Below are 21,711 nucleotides of genomic sequence, written 5' to 3'. Positions count from 1 at the left end.
GAGTATGACAGTTAATCCTAGGATTTCACTTTTTGTTCTGAACTTCTGACCCACAGCTGCTGGGGCAGCCACGGACTATCAAGAAGGTAACCCAACTAGATGTTAACCCTGTCGAGCAAGCGTGTGGCCAATCAACTAAGTCGGTCTTTGTTGACTTCCTTTCAATTCTAAAACCAGGAAATCACTTCTAATGCGTGAAGACCCCCACCTTCCCTTCAAGGACATCCTGAGGCACAGAAATAAAATCTAAACAAACATCCTTTCAATTACTATTCATAATGAAGCATCCAGCAAATTCTAGGTAATTTGAAAAAGCAAATTTCTCAACAAAGCTATAAAAATATTCTTAGAGTATTTTTAGAGTGCATAATTTGATGTACTTAATACCAAGCACTCGATTTAGTTCTGTTTGGGTACTAACCACAAATATCTCCTGTCAATAGTAATAGTAGTAGCTAACAGTGTCGAGTGCTTATTATGTGCCAGGCATGATTCTTCATCTTCTACGTGGACTCCCTCGCCTGACCTTCACGATAGCCACGTGAAGTAGTTTGGAGTATGGCTTCTTTACAGACGAGGAACAGAGAACTAAGAGTATACACGCAAAGGGCTTTATCAAAGTACCATGTATAATGGGAAAAAAAAATCAGACACCATCTAAAATGAATAAATTATATGTCCAGACAGTGGTCTAGTGTGCAGTCACTAAAAAATCATATTGTTGAGGAATATTTAATGGCATAGAAAAATGCTTAAAATGTTATATTAAGTTTTTTGAAATAATGCAAACAAGTGTATATTATGAGCACAGTTTGAAACTCTATGTAAATAGATGCAAAGTTTTAAAAGGGCTACAAATATATAAAAGGTTTAAAATGGATATCTCTGAGTTAAGGAGTTATGTATAAAGTTAATTGCATGGTTTTAAAAGTTCTATTTTGATTATGAATAACATAACGAAAGAAAAGAAGATTTTTAAAAACTACTGAATTCTTTTTTTTTTTTTTTAAGATTTTTTTTTTTTTTTTTTTTTTTTTTTATGTGACAGAGAGACAGCCAGAGAGAGAGGGAACACAAGCAGGGGGAGTGGGAGAGGAAGAAGCAGGCTCCCAGCGGAGGAGCCCGATGTGGGACTCGATCCCGGAATGCCGGGATCACGCCCTGAGCCGAAGGCAGACGCTTAACGACTGCGCTACCCAGGCGCCCCAAAAACTACTGAATTCTTGTGAACCGTTGGCTCAGGGAATAGCAAAAAGGAAACCATGATATGTCCACAGAAATCCCATGCTGGCAAGTGTAACAGATAATAATAGAAATAACTACTTACTAAGCATGTGTCTCAGACATCCTGTTGTACATGCAGCTTTCATAATATTTCACTTGATCCTGCAAAGGCCCTGAGAGAGAGGAGGCTTAGCTCCCATTTTTCAGATGATGAAAATAAAGCTCTGAGAGGCCGTGGCTTTCCCAAGGCTGCACAGATGGTAACACAGTCAAGGCAGGGCTAGAATCTGGGGACATTCAGCCCTAGTGCATCTGTGAACACAGGCCCAGTGTGTGGGCAGCCAGAAATGTGTTGTCCTGACCACATTCTGACTTATTTGACATGAAATTGAATAAGTATGGCAGCCGACTAAGCCCCATGCCAATTTATGGGAAGGCCAGTGAAATAGGAATCTGGAGATCCGAGTTCTAGTCTTGGATCTGCCATTAATTAGGTCCATGGGCAAATCCTTTGACCTCTCTGTTCATCTCGATCCAACACAAATGTAATTGAGCTTCTGAGGCTCAGCGCCTGTCCTGGAGGTCAGCTGCCTGCATTGTCACATGCCAAAACCCCCTAATACTCTTCCAAAAGCTTTGAATGGCAGTGTTCGTTTCTACTGAACATGAGGGGGAGCAGGGTTGCATCACATATCGCCAGCAAAACATTCTTACCATTTCCTTTAAACACTTCCTTTTCCCCCCAAATTCCCTCTTCCCTTACCAGCTGCCCCAATTCTCTTTTTCTGTTTCTTTCTCCCCTTAAAACAAAAACAAAACAAAAAATCTTTTCACCCCTTCTTTTTCTGAGCCACACTCTTCAAGATTTCTCGCTATTCCAAGTCTATTTTCATTTAACAAATATTTATTACATGCCTGCTGCCTCCCAGGACTGTTCCTGGTGCTGGAGGATACAGCAGTGGACTTTCCATTCCATCCTTTCCTGCACAGAGTAATCCCACCTGGTCTCAGCTGCTTCTTCTGTTTGCATCTAGCCAAAGACAGCCTGGGGGGTGGGGGGGGGGGGGTAGGGAGGATTTTAATTACTAATCTTCTTTTTTAGTGTTACATATAAACAAGAGGTGAGTACTTATTGTTCTTAAAGAACTTTCTGGCTCTATTTTTTTCTTAATGATTCTATGATTCCATGAAAGTAAATTCATCTTACCTTCCTTACTCCCCTGGTAAGACTGCCGGGAACACTGTAAGCAAGGTACCAGGCCAATTTTCCCGAGACTTTATTGACTCCATAGAGCCAACCTTAGTTCCTTAAAGCTGTCTGATCATATCTGAGTCATACATGTCTCTCTCAGACATGACATTCCAGTCAATGTTTTGGCAGTATAACCAATGCTTCCAGTGTCCTGTTACAAGGAGAACAAATTCTTATCAAACCCATATAAATAACTGTATTGCATGAAAATATAAGAATACTCACTGAGAGTTTCCAAATTCTAGGGGGATGAAGTGGGGGAAAAAAGATACATGTGTCATATTTGTTCACAAAGGTGTATTTTACCAAATTGCTGCTCCAAGGCATAGTTAGCTTACAAGAAAAGAGGAAACGTTTTCTTTAAATCTGGAAGGACAAAACATTTTTAAAAATCAGCAATGTTTCAAACAATGTCATAAAAAATTATGATTATTCTCCTCAATTCATTCAGTCCCACTTAATTAATTCCTGTAGCTTAAATCCAGTTTTTCTGTTAGTTCTAGAAATTCTTACCCAGTTCAGTTTGATGACCTTAAAGTCATCAGAAACCTGGATTCTAGAGTACTTGTCCGAGTCTTTTCCATGAACCTCTCTGAAGATGAAATATATTTGCAGAAGTATCAGAGTAAAACAGTAACCATCTATACATGACAAAAGACTTAAAAATGTCCCTAGTTAAAGATCTGATGAGAGTTCATAACAATGCAATTGATGAGGAAATTTGGTTATGTTTATGCCGTGGACCATTTTAAGATAATAAGTAGACTCATGACTGATAATATTATACTAGGACATATCAGAATTTTAGGAATTTTATATAATTTCTGAACACTTATATTAAAACATTCACCCATATAACATAACCTAGGAAGGTTTATCACCACTGATTTGGCAATGCTTCCCATGTAATTTAAGATAACAAATAAGGCTAATTAGTGTAACATCTCTGTCTTTATTAGGAGAGAGAACAAATCCTTTGACTTGTCCCAGGAACCTTCTGGAAATTCCCAAAGTTTGTTTGAGGTCAAATAGACTTCGTCTAGAATCTGGGGGAAATTTTGTTAAAAATATCAAAGAGGTTTTAAAACATTTGGTCAGATAGGATCATAGGTCACTGTGAAACAATGCTTAGTTATCCATTTCACCATGGTGACAAAGACTTCTCAGGCAAATACCAAAAGTTAAATAGTTTTAAGTAAAACTGAGCTCTTTTAATAGAGAAGACTCCGTTGTTGTTGTTGTTGTTGTTGTTGTTGTTGTTGTTGTTGTTGTAAGTAATCAGAGACTGGAACATTAAAACACAAAATATTTGCTTTCTAGGCAGATTACTTAAAAGGTAAGGAGAAACCTTTTACACTCCCTTATCAGGGGCAAATTGAAAGTCCAAGCAAATTTTGTCCTTTTAACACCTGAAGGAAAACTAAGTTCTACTGTCACATAAGTACACTATTGATAGTAAAGCTTTCTTTTAAAACCCTTATAACAAATCCATTCAGTTTCATTCATTTTGATCACACATTAAATTCCTTTCCCAAGATCCTTTTTTTTTTTTTTTTTTTTCACAAACCTCCTACAACTTTCTTTGTCCATTTTAATTTGTCCCCTGTCATCTCTCCCACTCGGAAATAATAAGCTTTACTTTAGGACAACTGCTTTCTTTTCCCTTAACAAAAAATTGCATCTCCATTCCCCATACCTTTTCTCACCAAAAAACCATATATCCTACATTCCTTGCATTCAGAGTTGTTTCCCTTAGTATTTCAAGTAACTTTAATTCCATATATTAATTAGAATTCTTAACCCTAAAAAGCCTTAATTTCTAGTGAAAACTAAGAAGTAAGCAATTGTGAACTGTTAGGCCAGCATTCTTTAGATTGGCAAATTTATGAATATGTTTCATAATTTCTAGAAACCTACATTTCCTTATAGCAGAGTTTTTTAATGTGGCACAAGACATGTTTACTAATAACCCAAATATCCTTAGTTCCTTTGTAATAAGAGGTCAAAAGTAGGTAAATGTGGACTTGTTTAGCAATTAGTGTTTCCATATTTTATTGTTTTTGGAAATGCTCCAGACGTTCAGTGAATTCCCATCATCTAATTTAACTAAGATGGTGGAAGTTACCAAAGAGACTGGAAAACTGTTTAAGCAAACATACCATAAAATAATCATTGCAAAAACGTGCACCTAAAGACTCATTTACATGTATTCAGTTCATTTGTTCTTAACAATTATGCTTAGATTACTCCTCAAGATTTCCTGAGACATTAGTTAGCCATCATCTTAAGTTGTTCTTCTTGCTGACAAATTCTTGTAACGGAGATAACATGAGCTTCTTTGACTTTTAGAAAACCTAGATAAAATTAAATTATTCTGCTTAATGCTGATAACTCTAAAAGTACAATACATGTCTGTATCAATTAAACCAACAAACTTAAACTACTTTTTATTTACTAAAAATTATCCTAGATAATGTGAACTTGAAAAACATTTGGGTTAGTTTCTATTATATTTCTGAGATTTAGAATTCTTAATTCAAAAGTGCTTATTTTTAAGCCTATTAAACAGAGCTCTTTTACAAAATAATTTGGCAATACCATTTGGAGGTAGAAAAGTTACCGTATCTTGAAGGCACACACATAGACATACATACAAACACAGCTATCTTACATTTTAAAATTTTAGCTATGAATCAGGTATAACAGTACAAAACTCACTAGTTTATAAATAACAGTTGGAATAAGTTAAGTTTATCCATTCAGATGACTGAAGCTTTTTACTCTTTGTGAAGAAGACTCTTAAGATTTGTATTCGTCCTTGAGAAGTAATCTCAAGAAGGCTATAGTCTATAAAGTTTGGGCAAGAGAGCCTTTCCAGCCATCTATATTTTTAAAAGGTCTCTTTCCCCTCCCCCCCAGTCTCCAGTGAGTTTTAGTTACCTCCTGGGGTGTTTACATTTCAAAGTCATGTAAGATTTACATCTTCAAGGCACAGAGAAAGAATGCAAGTTTTCTTCTAGGAATTTAGATATATTTCTCCATTATCCGAATTCTAGGGTAATTGCTATCTAAATTTTTTTCTTCTTAAGTGTAGCACAACTGTACTTCAGAGGTCCTGATTTTTGTAGTATCTACAGATGTCTGAAGGCTAATAGGAAAGGATCTAAATAGATTTATGAGTTGCTTTCAGAGTTATGCTTTTGTTTTTCTAAAGAGTTAAGTTGTAAATCAATAGTTCTTGGGGCGCCTGGCTGGCTCAGTCAGTGGAGCATGTGACTCTCAATCTCGGGGTCATGAGTTTGAGCCCCATGTTGGGTGTAGAGATTACATACATACATATTAAAAATCAATAATTCTTTTTTTTAATTTAATTTTTAAAATTTTATTTTTCGGTAATCTCTACACCCATTGTGGGGCTCAAACTCATGACCCCGAGATCGAACGTCACACTCTCCACTGACTGTGCCGGTCAGGTACCCCAAGAATTATTGATTTTGAAACCTTTTTTAAATGTGCATTCCTGCAAACTATGTTCAAAGAATTGCATAACGTTTTTCATTAAAACACTTAGAGGTTAATTTGCTCACTCAACCGTACTGTTTTGAATTTGCCTTTTTATACCAGGGAGAAAATTTCCAACTAAGATAGAAATCAAAAGATTTCAATGTTCTGCTGTCTAGGGGACTTGAATTCTTTGGGTGGGGGCCTTGAATATACCCACAAAGGATATTGCATAGAAGGGCCTGAAGCTTGCAAAGCCTGATTATAGAACCCAGCAAAATGAGCCTTATTGTCCAGCCCAGGCACTTCTACTGAATTTATTTTCTGGCTTCCAGCATTTACATGAGTAACCTGTAGACCCTGGGCAGAGATTAGGCTGAGTGCTCTCTGTATATGTAGTAGGGAAAGGGAAGTTAAAATAAGCAGCTTGGTGTTTAAGGGATTTTCTGGGGAAGGTGGAGGAGTTTGGGCAGTTAGCCTCCTTGCTGAGAAGAGAGAGAGCCAGATTTTAAGAAGGGGAATTTACATGGAAGGTGGACTTTAATTTTGTTGTAAGTTTAATTTCTGCTCTTTCATCTAGTTAAAGGAGTCCCCAGGGCTAGCCATTCTGCTGCTTAGTACCCACTTTTTAATTTGGTCTTTCCATGGGTACTAATGAAACAATTGTTTAGGATCAATGCTCTTTAAAATTTTTTTTCAGGGGCGCCTGGGTGGCACAGCGGTTAAGCATCTGCCTTTGGCTCAGGGCGTGATCCCGGTGTTATGGGATCGAGCCCCACATCAGGCTCTTCCGCTATGAGCCTGCTTCTTCCTCTCCCACTCCCCCTGCTTTTGTTCCCTCTCTCGCTGGCTGTCTCTATCTCTGTCAAATAAATAAATAAAATCTTTAAAAAAATAAAATAAAATAAAATTTTTTTTCAAATACAGAAGTTCTTCAAATTCAAAAGGTCCACTGACTGGCCATTGACCAGTAGGATCTATTCATCCCAATAGCCACTAAAACCAATAAACCTGTTTTTGGCTTCACTAGGATGCAAGAGGTATCCCCGAAGGAGAGTGCCAAAGATGCAGTCCACACAGGATCCAGAAAGGTCACTCCCAGGGTAAGCCTAAGAAAGCAAAGACCTTTGCTGTCACAGGTAGTAAGAATTGTATTGTGAAAACAGTGTCTCCAGGTCTCTCACAGAAAAACTAATCTGTGATACAGGGCAAGTGCTGCTAGAATGGGACTTTTCCAGAACTAACAAGATGATGAAGGTTGAGGTGACAGAGGCCCCTTATGGATCGGGACCGCTTAGCACTCCCCTGAAAGCTGGCACAGTCTACAAAGAGAAGGCTGCTTGTGACTTTGTGTCTCGGAATTCCAGTCTATTCAACTGGACACCAGGTGCACACCAGTATGTACACTTTCCAGATGGCCCAGGCCAGAGGGAATATTCTTAGGGGTCATAAAGCCAAACTGTCAGGGGTCATAAAGCCAAAAGAAGACAAAGGAAAAACTCATCACACCCATAGTTTTTCCCTTTATGACAAACAATACAAAAGACAGAGACAAAAGAAAACAATGACCATCTCTGGGAGAAAGAGGATCGATAGAAAACGAGAGAACTTGCTAACGAATCTTCACCAGAGTCACTACACACAAGGAAATAGTTCCACAGGTATTTTCTCCTGCCAGTCTAAATTTTTAAAAAGGACTCTTACCACTCTCACTTCCAACAGATCCCAGAGGCCGAAGTCCAGGAGACTAACATGGTAAGAACTGCTAGCTTCTGCCAGTGCTTGTCGGAATTCCCAAGATCTCTTAGCAGCAGCAGCCCTGGGGCAAGCCGTGCCCAGCTAGTGAAATCTCCTGGCTTGCTCGCCAACACTGTAGGGGGAAAAATAAATTTCCCTCTACCCTTCTAGGTTCTTGGCTCAGACACACCCCATAATCAAAGATTAATGGGAAAAAAAACCAACAAATTTAATTTAGTATGTACATGGGCCCCAAAGTTATGACACCCAAAGTAGGGACCAAAGCAGGCAGCTTTTATACCTTTCAGACAAAAATACATTTATAAAGAACTGACAGGACAATGGACATCTCTACCCTCCAGGTGCTAGGAGGGTACCCTTCACATAGGGACATTATTTCTTGCTTTCAGGGGGACAGGGGAGGGTCAGAGTGCCCCTCTTGCACTTGCTGTTTCCCAAGTAATTTTAACTCAAAATACTCAACATGCCAGAGTGACACACCCTGGGGTGGCCTGCCCTGAATCTCATCAGTAGTGTCTCCTTCACAGTCATTGATCATTATAGCAAGGCTTTTCTGGGGACTCACAGTGCCCCTCAGCACTAATTACCTTACATTAAACTTCCAAAATCCAGTGAACTGTAGGTACTGTTATTCCACTCCTTTCCTCAGTGAAGATACTGAGGTGACTTGCCTAAAGTCAGACAGCCGCTGGGCAGTGGCTTCAGGATTCAGACCCAGACATGCCGGACTCTAGATGCTCTGCTTTTCACCTCTGTGCTGACCGCACCATCGCCCCACTCCTGGTCTTCCCTTCCCCAAAGTGTGCTATCTCCGGGGCCACTGACATGGTATTAGAATCTATGTTCCTGTTCTATTTGGGCCATATCTTCTTTCTTAGTCTGTCCAAGTTACTATGACAGAAATACCATCCAATGGGTGGCTGATCAACAACAGAAATCCTTTTCTCACACTTCTGGAGTCTGGAGAGTCCAACATCAAGGCACTGGCCAATTCAGTATCTGGTGTGAACTACTTTCTGGTTCATAGATGGCCATATTTTTGCCATTGCCTCTCATGGAGGAAGGGGCAAGAAAGCTCTCTGGGGTCTCTTTTATAAGAGCACTAACCCCATTCATGACGGCTCCACCGTCATGACCTCATCATCTCCCAAAGGCTTTTTTTTTGCCGGAAAAAGCTCCATTCATGATGCTGTTTAGAGAAGTGACTTGTCTTCCTCTCAACGTGTTTTGAAGTCATGGGCTTAATGAAGCCACTCCAGACCCCTCATGTGGAATCTCTTTTCTCTTTCTTTCTGGCTTTCTCTTTATGTACACCTATGTTTCAAATTATTTCTACAATCTGCCATTTGTGACAATTTTTTAAAAACAGTTTTCTTAGAACACTGCCTTTCTCTGTAGATGAGGGAGAACTCCTGAGGGATTCATAAAGAGCCAGGATAGGTTTTTATTTCTATCCTAAAAACAGCGGGGTAAGTGGCCATATGTCTTTGGTGAGCCGCCAGCACATTCTTCATACCAGCATTGGCTAGAGTGCTCTGGTGCTTCTTTATTCCTTTTTTTTTTTTTTTAATTTTATTTATTTATTTGGGAGAGAGTACATGAGTGGGGGGTGGGGCACAGGAAGAGGAAGAGAGAGACAAGCAGACTCCTTGCTGAGTGCACAGTCCAACAGGGGGCTCGATCCCAGGACCCCAAGTTCCTGACCTGAGCCGAAGTCAGACACTTAACCGACTGAGCCACCCAGGCGCCCCTGATCCGGCACGTCTAACTTGATATCGATAAAGACAGTTCTGATTTAGTGTCAGGGATTTTATGGATTTATTCTTCTATTGTCTTCTATTGTTTCTTCTATTGTCTAAAAGCTTTTTAGAGGTGAATGTCCACATAATTAAGGTGTCCAAGGGCTACCATGTGAGTCCTGGCTTACAAAGGTGCTGAATGTATACATTTAAGGCAGCGTGTGTTAAAAGGCATAGTCCAGTTATGAAAGGAAATGATCAGTTACACAATGGAAGGGTTTCCTTACTTTTCCTCTGCCGTTCCAGAGGGGGTACAACGGTCTAAAACTCAGATTTGTTTAACCAAACCTGTTCACTTTTCATAAATTTACTGGGGTGTAAATGGGAATTAATCTATACCATACACAAATTATGTATTAAATGGTTTAGAAAACTAAGGGTCTGACTTGCAACTATTACCTACATAAAGTACCTGGAAATCTTACATATAATATTTTTAAATATTTTCTCCCCAATGACTAGGCCAAGGATTCTTGAACTGGGGTCATGGATAGGTTTGAAATTTGAAGGATTTATCTATGCCTTTTCTGGAAAGATAGTCCATAACTTTCATTAGAATCTCTGCAACCCTTTCCCCACCCCCCAAAAACGATACAAAATGTACACTTAAAGTTTATTTTACAATATATTTTTTTCAATCTGAGGCTTGAGATTTAATGAAAAAACAAACAACCTTATCTCCTTTCCTTCTATGCCTGTTCAGTCACCCCTCACTTCCCCAAACGAATGGTATGTGTGTGGGGGGCGGGGGGGGGGGGAGTTGCATCTGTAAAGCCTTCTCTTAGGACAGCAGGAGGCAAGAAAAAAGATAGAAAAAAATTTTTAGATAGTGGTAGAAATCTATCTTTCTTTCTTTCTTTTTCTTTCTTTCTTTCTTTCTTTCTTTCTTTCTTTCTTTCTTTCTTTCTTTCTTTCTTTCTTTCTTTCTTTCTTTTTACAGAACCCTGCCTTGAATTTTTTAATTTTTTAAATTCTCTCCTGAGTTTCTTGACTATTATTATTATTGTTACTGTAAATTCTTTGGTGGATGACTGTGCTGTATAGACTCTATTTTCGCCAGCAGAGCCGACACAGCAAATTTATGTTCTGTTATAAATTAAGTGATGTGATGACATATGCTTAGTGGTTAGACTGACATGCAAAATAAATCAAATGTGATCATTTGAATATAAGTTTGAGAGATAAAATAAACCATTTTGGGGTTGAAACCAAAGACAGAACCATAGGAGCAGCGGTTTGTCGAGGCACAAATAAGCTAATCGGGCTTGCAGGCAGCAAAAGAAAAATAATTTCAAGTGGATATTGTGTTTTCCTTCTCCTGTGAGCACCATACCTCTTTTCTCTGGAAGGAAACAACTCGAAGAGGTGAAAAAATTTGCCTCAAGTCCTGCAGCTGGTAGGTGGCGGGACTGAGATTCAAGACATGTGATCCCCAAAGTCACGGGACACCCTGTTGGGTAGGACGGTGCTTTGTGCACTTTGAAGAGCCGACAGGGGTTGGCACTTGTTGTGCCAGAGCAGGAACTCGGTCAGTGCTTTTGAGAACGAACGAATGAATCAGTGATTCATGTTTTAGTGAGAAGAAAGCGTAAGGACTTGTTAACATGTTATTGTCATATTGTCAACATTTCTGATATGTTTTGTTCACCTCCTATCTGGGGGGCAGGGGCGGGGATCAACCTACACAACCTAAAAGTCAGCAACCCAGACATTCATGAAGTTTCCCTGTTCTCTGACAGGCAGCCGAGCGGAGGGGTTTAACGCCAGAACGCCAGGGCTCTGGGCCCAGGCCGCCTGGGTTTAGCCTCTTTTTTTTTTTCAATTGAAATACAGTGACATATAGTATTATAGGAGTTTCAGGTGTACCCCACAGTGATTTGACATGGACACACGACAAAATGCTCATCACACTAAGTGTTGTCACCGCACAAGGTTATCGCAGTACTGTTGGTGGATTCCCTGTGCCGCGCTTTTTGTCCCTGCAAGTCTGTACCCTCTCCATTCCCTTCGGCGGCGCAGCCCATGCCCCGGGCCTCACTTCCGTCTCTGCCGTCCGGGCAACTTACCGAGCTTCTCTGTGCCTCAGTTGTTTCATTGGTAAGGTGGGGATTCTAGTTGTGACTTCTTTATAGGGTTGTTCTGAAGATGAAGCAAGTTAATAGATGTAAAGCACGTTGTAAAACACAGTAAACACTCAATAAAGAGCTTTGTTAACTTAAATACGTTTCTTCCCAGCCCTTGTAAAACCCTTGCCATCCTCTTAGAGTAAAGCCTTTCCAAAAAGTGCTTCGCTCCAGGGTTATGTTTGTGCTCTTTTCCTGGAGTTTCCTGCGTGTGCGCTGTGTTGACATCCCATTATTAATATCTTCTGCTGCCTGGGCTGAGTTTTTCAGCGCGGCCTCAGATACCCCCGGGGTTTGCTGCCCTTCAGTGCACCTCCAGCCATGATAACAGGAACTGCAATGGCACAAACTGAAAGCAAAATAGAAGAATTCAGCCAAGAAACGCTTGGCGACTTTTCCCTTTGCTGTGTATTTAAAAAAAAAAAAAAAAAGATAAATTGAAAACCTGTGAAGGCGGGCATGTTGTACAGGACTGTTTTGGTTTGATTTTCTAAAGGTCAGTACAGAGTGTTCGTTGCTTCACTGAGCAGACAACTACTGAGTGTTTACTGTGGTGTGCCCCGATTCCCTATATACATCTGGTGTCCATCTAGCCTGGATTTTCCAGAACAATCCTCATTTTAAATGTCTTTGGCCTCTTCTCATGGAAATAAATTAGCAGGGCAGGGGGAGAAAAGGCTTCGTCAGAACTTCTGGCTAGAGTTCTGCTTCATATTTACGTTCAGCTGTGTTTCTGCTTGCCCCGAGCTTACGAGCCACCGAGGAAAGAAGTCTCCCCAAGTCCGTCGGGGCTGCTGGAGCCGGGTGAAGGGACTTGCCGTTCCATCTACTCTGTTCCCCCTTTGGAGGAAGAGATTTAGATATTAAAATTTTCTTCTCTAATTTTGGTTGTTTCTTTGGGGCTGGCCATACTGGAAAGTAACTTTTTATATTATATATTCTTATAATGTTGCTTTTTGAAATTTTTTACAATGAGAGACATTCCTGTGGTAACCAGAAAAGCAAGTTTTTCAAACTATTGACTAGGGGTGCCTGGGTGGCTCAGTCAACTGAGCATCCAGCTTTTGTTTTCGGCTCAAGTCATAGTCTCGGGATCATGGGACCCAGCCCGGTGTTGGGCTCCATGCTCAGCGGGGAGTCTGCTTGAGATTCTTTCCCTCTACCCTTCCCCCTGTTCTCTCTCTCTCTCTCTCAAATAGATAAATCTTAAAAAAAAATAAACTATTGACTTATTACCACAAAGAAAGTGGACATTCTATTTCTAAGCAGCCCACTAGTAAGGAGTGGCACATTCCAAGAAGCCAAAAACCATACACTCTAGGAGGACAGGGATCATCTGCTTTTCTCATCTTTGTGTTTCCACAGAGGAACGCTCGATAAATATCTGCAGAGGAACGAACAAAGGCCTCTATAATATTCTCTTAAACATCTTTGCTTGCCCAAATAAGAAGACCAAACATTGTAGGTCACCTTAAATGTGCCCAAAGTTATATGGGACACACACAAAATACATAAATAGAAATCTATATCTATACCTGTATCCAGCTGGATTTACCCACAGACTTATTATTTATTTGATGGAAGGAGTCACCGCATCCTGATACATAGCAAAGCTCTGTAGGTTTAAAGTAGAATTTGATGTTCTTCATTTATCCTTTGAAATAGTAGAGTAGACGAAAAGCACTTTGGTCAAACAACAGCCCTGGGTTCGAATTCGACTTCTACCTCTGATCTATTGTGTGTCCAGGCTTTCGTTTGTTTGTTTTACCTCTCTGGGTCTGTGTCCTTTCCACGGTGAAATGAGGAAAATTGCAAATGTTAAGGGTTCGGCATTGAAGTGCCTGGGATAGTGCCTGGCGCGTGGATATAATGGTACCTGCTGTCGTCGTTGTTTATTAAAGCTTTGGGGAACATGCAGTACGGGAATCCAAGTATAATCCCAACAGTAACCGCAGGTCCCAAAATGCATCAGAGGGGCTCACGATTAATTGGTATGAAAAAAGAACGCTTTCCATGCCTAGTCCCAGCCAAGTGACATAAATGCTTAGACTCGCAGCATTTCATGCTTGGAGTTCTGAGAGTACAGAGGCCTCCTTCACTTCCTTGTTTATGTGACAAGAGGAGGGGAAATCCCACCCTCCTCCAGCCTCTCCAGGCTGCCCTTCTGAGGCTCAGCCAGGGAAAAAGAAAGCAGCAGTGAAATTCGGGAGCAAGAGCTGGAAAACTGGGATGTTGGAATTGTAGGCTAGCCAGAGGAATAATTAAAGCTTCAGTTCAACAAAAATACCTAAACTTCAGTGTAAACTTTTCAGTCTGATAAATAAACCAAGAGCTGCACCATATGGTGAGGTAGGAAGTCTCCTCCTGACCGCCCCCTTCCTCTCTGAGGCAAGAGAGGCGCCTGAGGGGCTGACAGGCCTGTGGGCTGAAAGCCTAGATATCCCCCCAACATGGCCAAGCAGGGAGATTTGCTCCAGATTCATGGTTCCAACCCCCACTGAGCTTCAAGAACCAGGGACAAGGGAAGAAAAAATGAGGAAGGGGGAAGGAGGCAACGGACAGGTGTGTTTCTTGCTCCAGAAGTGGTCTCCGGCAGATCTGGTTATATGGGTGCCAACCAAGCCATGTCTGTGGGGTGAGCTTCCCTGTGGCCTGGCGGTGCATGACTCTGCCCTTTGCTAAGACCTTTGGCAGGTCAACAAGTGAACTGACTTCCTCCTCATACCACACTGGTGATGATCTTCTAGAATTGGGGTGAGACCTTCGGGAAGTAGATAAGGCTACTGGGCACGACCATCTTGACCCCACATATTAGAAGATCTCCGTGTCCCTTTTGTCCTTGGAGTGAGTGTGTAATGCCATTACAATGCAAAGTCAGAGAGACAGAGTGGCTTTCAGGGGAGAAACCCAGAAAACTGGCCCCCTTGTCCTGGTCCCAAGGCAATGGAGTGTTGAGATACTTCAGACAAGGAAAGTACAGAGGGAGCACAGGGCTCCAGTAGGAGAACATTGTCCTTGAAGCATGTGTGCACACGCACACACACGCACACACAGTACACGTAGAGAGTTTACTGAGATTTATGAGACTACAACTTGTACTTGGCTGAATTTTTTACAACTACCCGATACCGTGTTATATCCATAGTAGATACTTGACTGATATGTGTTGAATAAATGAATCTATACCTGTTGAGCCCTGGGTGGTTGAGAGTGAGCTTCATGGAGAGGGAGTAAGTTACCTAGATCATTTTGGGACATTGACCAGAATGGGGGTTATAGTAAATTTTTCAGTGTTATCGTCAGAATGACACAGCCTGTAGTAGTCAACCAATATTAAAAAACCAATACCAAGTCCCTTCTGCTTCTATCTTATATAATATGGTGGGAGGGAGGGGAGGCCACTTAAGTTTTGATGGATCTTTTTGCTGCTGAAGGTAAATATGTTGTTTCCCGAGGACCAGATGTATAGCTGTCCTGTTTCCAGTCCTGTTTTTCTGCTCTGCTTGCACACTTCTTAAAAAGAACCAAGACACAGAAGCCCTACTGGTAAACAGCAGGGTTCAGGGGATCTTACTCTAAGAGCCTCTCTTGGCCAGAAACACCCATCGCTTGGTTCTGTTGAAGATGGACACACAGGCCAAGCTTCCCTGTGCCTGATTCTAGGCAGGGAGATCAATCGTTTATTAAAACTCAGGTGACCAGATCTTTTCTCACGCGAACATGATGAATCATGATGCAATGATTATAGTGTATTCTCCAGTGCTTTTTCAAATACTGTGTCTTTGTAGAATGTTTCATGTGTTCAGCGTATTTTGAAAATAGCATGTCTTCCTTTACCAAAGCAGGAACAGACGCTGAGAAATATGCCATTTCTGCCAGCATTGGTGGCTGTTCTCAGCATAGCTTGGTGTACCTTAGGAAATACTAGTTGCCTGTGATGGTTCATTTTATGGGTCAAACTGGTTGGGCCGTGGTACCCAGATGTGTGGTTAAACAGTATTCTGGATGTTTCTGCAATGGTATTTTGGATGAGATTAACACTTAAATTGGTTGATTTTATGTAAAGCACATGGCCATCCATAATGTGGACGGGTCTCATCCAATCAGCTGAAGACCTGAATAGAGTAAAAATCTGACCTTCTCTGAGCAAGAGGGAATTCTGCCAGCAGATGGCTTTTGAACTTGAACTGCAGCCTCAGCTCTTCCTGGGTCTCTAGTCTGCTGGCCCACCCTACAGATTTTGTACTTTCCATCTACCATAATCACATGAGTCAATTTCTTTTTTTTTTTTTTTAAGATTTTATTTATTTATTTATTTGACAGAGATAGAGACAGCCAGCGAGAGAGGGAACACAAGCAGGGGGAGTGGGAGAGGAAGAAGCAGGCTCATAGTGGAAGAGCCTGATGTGGGGCTCGATCCCATAACGCCGGGATCACGCCCTGAGCCGAAGGCAGACGCTTAACCGCTGTGCCACCCAGACGCCCCCACATGAGTCAATTTCTTAAAACAAATCTCTTGATAGATTAGATAGATTAGTTAGATAGATAGATAGATAGATAGATAGATAGATAGATAGATAGATGATAGATAGATAGATAGGCATATCCTATTGATTCTGTTTTTTCCTGGAGATCCCTAACTCATACACTGCTATAACAAATAATCCTGCCCATTTCAGTGGCTGCACACAAAATTAATGCCTTTCTCAAGGAGCAGCCCAATGCCAGGCTCCCGTGTCAGGGGCTGGTTTTTCACCCTGTGGTGATTCAGGGACCCAGGCTTCTTCCACCTATAAGCCACTATCCTCCAGACCCTCCAAGCCCTCTCTGTCTAGCCAGCAGAAAGGAAAGTGAGAGTAGAGAGGCACATCTGCTTCTCAATCTCTTCGGCCATATGAGACACACATCATTTCCACTCACTGTCCCCTGCTGGGAACTAGCCACATGACTGCATCGAAACTGATGGTGGGACTGGGAAGTGTGGTCCTTGACTGGGAAGCTACTTGCCAACAATTGTCCGCTGTAGAAAAGGAAGCAGGACTTGGTAACTACCACAATCTTCATGAACACACACTTTCTTATCTCTGTGTTTAGGACTTAGTCCACCTCAACTGTCATTCCTTTCGTATTTTCTTTGGTGAATTTCTCTTTCTGACATGACACAGAGCCTCTTCTGTCATTTTCTGAGGGATTAACTTCATATCATTAGACCTTCACAGATTTTAAATCTAATAAGGAAGCAAGGTTACCACAAATTTAAAAGGTTAAATAATAATAGAAGGCAGTGTGTATTCTTATCTGTGTCAGGAGCAGGACAGATGGGCAGTACAATGGGTGTTCAGAGAAGGGAAAGAATTCATGAGTTGTTATGTCCAGAGAAAGCATTTAGGGAAGAAGTGAACTTGAACTGAGACATTACATATGAGTGGGATTTCAATAAGCAGAAGGGAATGGGGAGAACATTCCAAGGAGGGTGAATCGGAGGCATGGGCAAAAAAACAGAGGCAGGAATGAAAAAGTCATTTTTGAGGAAGAGTCAATAAACCAATCTAAATGGAGAGAATACTGGAGAGAACACTGGGGGCAAATTAAACCTAGGTTTTGTTTGAAGTGGATTAAAGTAATAGAAATACTGGAGATCCTGGGCCCCTGGGTGGCTTCGTCGGTTAAGCATCTGCCTTCGGGTCAGGCCATGACCCCAGAGTCCTGGGATCGAGTCCTGCGTCGGGCTCCCTGTTCAACAGGGAGACTGCTTCTCCCTCTCCGTCTGCTGACACTCTCCCTGCTTGTGCTCTCTCGCTCTCTCTCTGACAAAGAAACAAATACATAAATGCTGGAGCTCCTTGGAAGAGTGTTGGAAGAATGACCCAGTAGAAGTTTGCAGGTTGGTTTGGAGAGGAGCACGCAGAGGCGGGAGCCCAGAACCCTCATGACCCCTGATGATACAATCTTGTGGTTGCCTTTGTGTTAAGTCCGAGCTGTTTTAGTTGCATGTGAAAGAAGTGCAACTTTATCAGGCTTAAGCAAGAAGAGAATGTCTTGGTTTATGTAAAAGGGTGATCTAGGCTGCATCTGTTTCAAACATGGCTGGACTCCAGGAGCAAAAGCATATCATTAGAGTTCACTCTTTCCATCCCTTGGTGCTATGTGACTGTGCGCAACCCTTTCCTATATGAGGGACAACGTGGTATTAGCAGCTCCAGCCTCCATCCTTGGCAAGCCCAGCAGAAAGAGACAGTCTTCCTAGATCATGCCTATGGGCAAGTCCCAGGACAGATGCTTCTTGTCCAGGTTTGAATCATATGTGCATCCCTGAGCCTGTCCTATAGACAGAGGGGTGGATTCTTGGGCCCATACTGTGCCATGTGCCCCCTGCGAGGGAGAAGAAAGCTATTTGGGGGAGGGTATGGAGAGGCTAACCTGCCCCATCTGAAATAGCAGAATGGGTTTTCTTTTTAAATTTATTTATTTATTTGAGAGGGAGAGAGACAGAGAGAGCAAGTGAGCACGAGCAGGGGGGAGAGGCAGAGGGAGAAGTTGACTCCTCGCTGAGCACGGAGCCCAAAGTGGGGCTCGATCCCATCATGGCCTGAGCCAAAGGCAGACACTTAACCGACTGAGCCACCTAGGTGCCCCCAGCAGAATGGATTTACCATGAGAAAGAGAATTTATTGTCAGAAGTAGGAAAGGAGTGCAGTTCACTACAACCTTCAGTTTTTTTGCATTAGGCTTTCCTTTAAAAAAAAAATTAAGTTCCTCATTAAGCAAGCGAACATTTGAGTGCCTCTTCATTGGCCGGATCATGTTTTACTAATATCTTACATCTCGTCTCCCTATATCACCTGTGCTAGTGCGAAGCATATAGTAAACACTCAGCTTAGTTTCTGACTTCTACTCCGGAATATGTCGCGCTCATCCCTCCATTCACACTCCCCATCCTGGTCCTGTGGACAATGCCCTCATGCTTCTTTCCTGGTGTCCTGAAACAAACTCCCTGCTGGGCTTCCTGCCTCTGATCTCTGAGCTCTCTAATTCATCCCATACAAATGAGCAGAGTCATCTTCCTCAAACACGGGTCGGACCATGATGGACATGGAACAAAGTTCCATAAACCTTAATATGGGGATGTGGCCATTTGTTTAATGCACAGACATTCCTCCCCTCCCTATATTACACCCCTTTGCAACATGACTTCACTGCTTCTCCTCTTGAGGCATGGAGTCTGTTTTCCTGCCTCCTTGAATCCGGGTTGGCTTGATGGTTGGTTTGACCAAATCCGGTGATTTGGTTTGACAAATGAAATGCAGCAGATGGGACATGAGCATTCTGAAGCTTAGTCCTGACAGGACTGGCAGCTTCTGCTTGGCTGGTTTGGAGCGTTGCCCCAACACTCTGGCGTAAGGAAGTCAGTCTAGCCCAATGGAGGGTAAGAAGCCAGGTGGGGAAGAACTGAGGCTTTCTAGCCAATACCCGACACCCAACACCAATGGCCAGACTTCAGAGTGAGGCCATCTTGGATCTCCCAGCCGGCTAATTCTCTGGCTGTATGCGGACACATTAATAAACCCAGGGAAAATAATAGCGGGATACTCAGCCAAACCAGAGTATCATGAGGATTAATAAGTCATTGTTGTTTTAAATCACTAAGTTTAGGGACAGTTTGTTTTGTAGCAATTGGATAACTGAAACGGGTAGAACTAATAGGATTTGTTTGAAGGTGAGAGAGAGGAAGACTAGAATGACTCCCATTCATTGAGGTTTTAGGAAATAATGAATTCATATGAGGGAGTCCTGAGCATTGAGCACCTTCGAGATATTCTAGTGAGGATGTCCGGTAGGTAGTGAGTACGTGGATCTGGGGTGGCCTGGATTGGGTCATCGGTGTCAATAGTTGGGAGCGGATTAAATCGCCCAGGGCTACCTAGTGAGTAGGAGGAGGCAGAAGCCAAAGGTCAGAAGAGAAAGCCTTGGGGAGCACCAACATGTAAAGATGGGCAGAGGAAAGAAAGCCCGAAGAGGAGATAATTTGCAACACAGTTAAGAAGGGATAGAGTGTTTTGTACTTTGCTTTTATTCTTTACTTCTTTCAGGTTGGTCAAAAAGAAAAAAAAGAGAAGGAGTAGAGGAAGCCAAGAGGCTACCTGGGATGGTAATGTAAGGATGTCCCAAGGACCTACTCAGTCATTCTCAGGATGCAAACCACCCTTGCAAACACAGCAGGTCGGCGGTGAGATGTTGCCCCATTGCATGCCGGGGCACGAGGGAGATGCTCAGCTCAGTGTCATGGCAAACTGTGTGGGGAGAAACCCGTTTCGTTAACCAACTTTGCCACCCATACCCTTCTTTTACCCAGACAGAGATGTAAGGGAAACCCAAACAAATTCAGAGAAATACAGACAGACTAGCCAGTTTAGTCACTGCCAGAAGAGGCAGAGATGTGGGTGGAGGCAGTCACAGGAGGACACACAGCAAGATCTACAGAACACAGGCACAGCGAGGACAGAGACAAAGGTACAAGAAAATAGCAGAGAGGTGTGTTTCTTGAACTGTCCTACGTCTCCTTCAACTTTGTACCTCTCCCAGATCCAGCGCCACTATAGCTGTATGAATACTGTCCTGGGGGGAACTTGATTGTTCCATCTATAGTTCAGGATCTGTAAGTATACATTACTTATTTATGCCAGATCAGAAACTCCCATCCAAAACACCACCGTAGCAGTTCAAATGAACAGAGCCCCTGATACTCCTTACAATATGTGGGGTATGTGTATGTGTGTTTAGTAATCAGATCAAGTCCCCAAAACAAACTCCACTGTCTTGGATTTGGTCTCCTCATTTTACAATTTTTTTGGACATTTTTTATAAGACTGCAACACTGTTTACAACTTCCTGCCTCTTAACCAAAGATTCACTTTAACAAACATATACTAAGCACCCACACTGTGTGGGGTTCTGTAGGATGCACACGGTTGTAAGCGGTGGTGTCCTGGGAAACCAGCACTCCAGGAAAAAAAAAAAAAAAAAGACCTGATTTGTAGCATTTGCCAATTTTTTTGCAATATAAACACTCCCACATGGCTGATTTCAAGCTACCAGTGGTTTAACAACTGACGTACAAGAATCTTGAATACTTAACTTCTCTGGGACAAACATTTAAGAATAAGTTGCCACATGGAGGAAATCGAGGTGCCCCAGACAACAGCCAGTGCCAACTGTCAGCTGTGTGTGGGAAACTATGTTGGTCCAGACGGCCCAGCTGGCTGTGCGGACAAAGTGTGCCCAGGCAGGACCAGCACAAGAACCTCCTAGACGACAAACCAAAGAAGCACGAGAAATTTGAAGCGGTTTATTAAGCCACTAAGTTTAGGGGTGGTTTGTTACATAGCGGTCGCTGACTAATACATGTGAAGTACAGACGGTGTGGGGAAGGGCTGCTCAGTAGAGAAGCAGGAGCCATTTTCAGCCTGCCTTCTTTTGACATCACAGTGCTAGTCACAGGCCTTCTAGGCAATTTTGATCTTTCTTTTTGCAGGAAGCAAGGCTTCTTGGCTACCTGGTGCTGAACATAAACCCTGGCACCTCTGATGCTCTTGGCCCTTTGAATATGCCGCCCGGTTGAATTTTTAACCGGACTGAACAAAGCAAAGGTCCATATTTATAAGCAGTAGTTTTAGGAACATACATTTTATTGAAAATCCAGGACTGATGATTCCCTGAGGTGAGGGGAATCGGACCTGCCATGAGCAAGACCACCCAAAGGCAGCAGAACATTTCATAACACCCTTCTTGTTTTATTGTCTCCTCTGGGTACTGACCTTTCTTATCTGTCCCACCATCCATAACAGACTTTGACCAACTATTACTGATTTGTTAAATATTGACTTGATAGAATAGCTAAGATCCAGGACTCATTTATTCCAGTACACTCCATTCCTAAAGTTAGTATTCTGTGCGGGGCTTACCCTCTGTTTCTGCACACTTTTGCATAGCAGGCCCCAGCCCCTCTAAGGGACTTTCTCCTACTAAAGAGGTCCAAAGACAGGATCTGTCCCCT

The 21,711-nt window shown here is 42.2% G+C and overlaps 1 protein-coding gene across 2 annotated transcripts in view; it reads left to right on the top strand.

Annotated features, from left to right (window-relative positions):
* ALG14 (ALG14 UDP-N-acetylglucosaminyltransferase subunit) overlaps positions 1–15,922 on the top strand; it is a 112,810-nt gene extending 96,888 nt beyond the window's left edge. The window contains exons 4-6 of one of the 2 annotated variants that reach the window (XM_087866115.1): positions 7,008–7,080; positions 7,700–7,732; positions 12,405–12,453. In XM_087866115.1, the coding sequence (XP_087722241.1) occupies positions 7,008–7,080; positions 7,700–7,728 (102 nt within the window). In that variant the 3' untranslated portion in view covers positions 7,729–7,732; positions 12,405–12,453. Of the gene's footprint in view, positions 1–7,007; positions 7,081–7,699; positions 7,733–12,404 lie in introns of both variants that reach the window. The other variant, XM_045801733.2, reaches the window with a different exon arrangement.
* The last annotated feature ends 5,789 nt before the right edge of the window (positions 15,923–21,711 follow it).

This window comes from Ursus americanus, chromosome 12, assembly GCF_024610735.1.
Source record: "Ursus americanus isolate L20-20 chromosome 12, mUrsAme1.1.p, whole genome shotgun sequence".
In the NCBI taxonomy this organism is placed as follows: domain Eukaryota; kingdom Metazoa; phylum Chordata; class Mammalia; order Carnivora; family Ursidae; genus Ursus; species Ursus americanus.
Note: the sequence above shows the minus strand (reverse complement) of the source record. Positions and strands in the feature narration are given on the sequence as shown.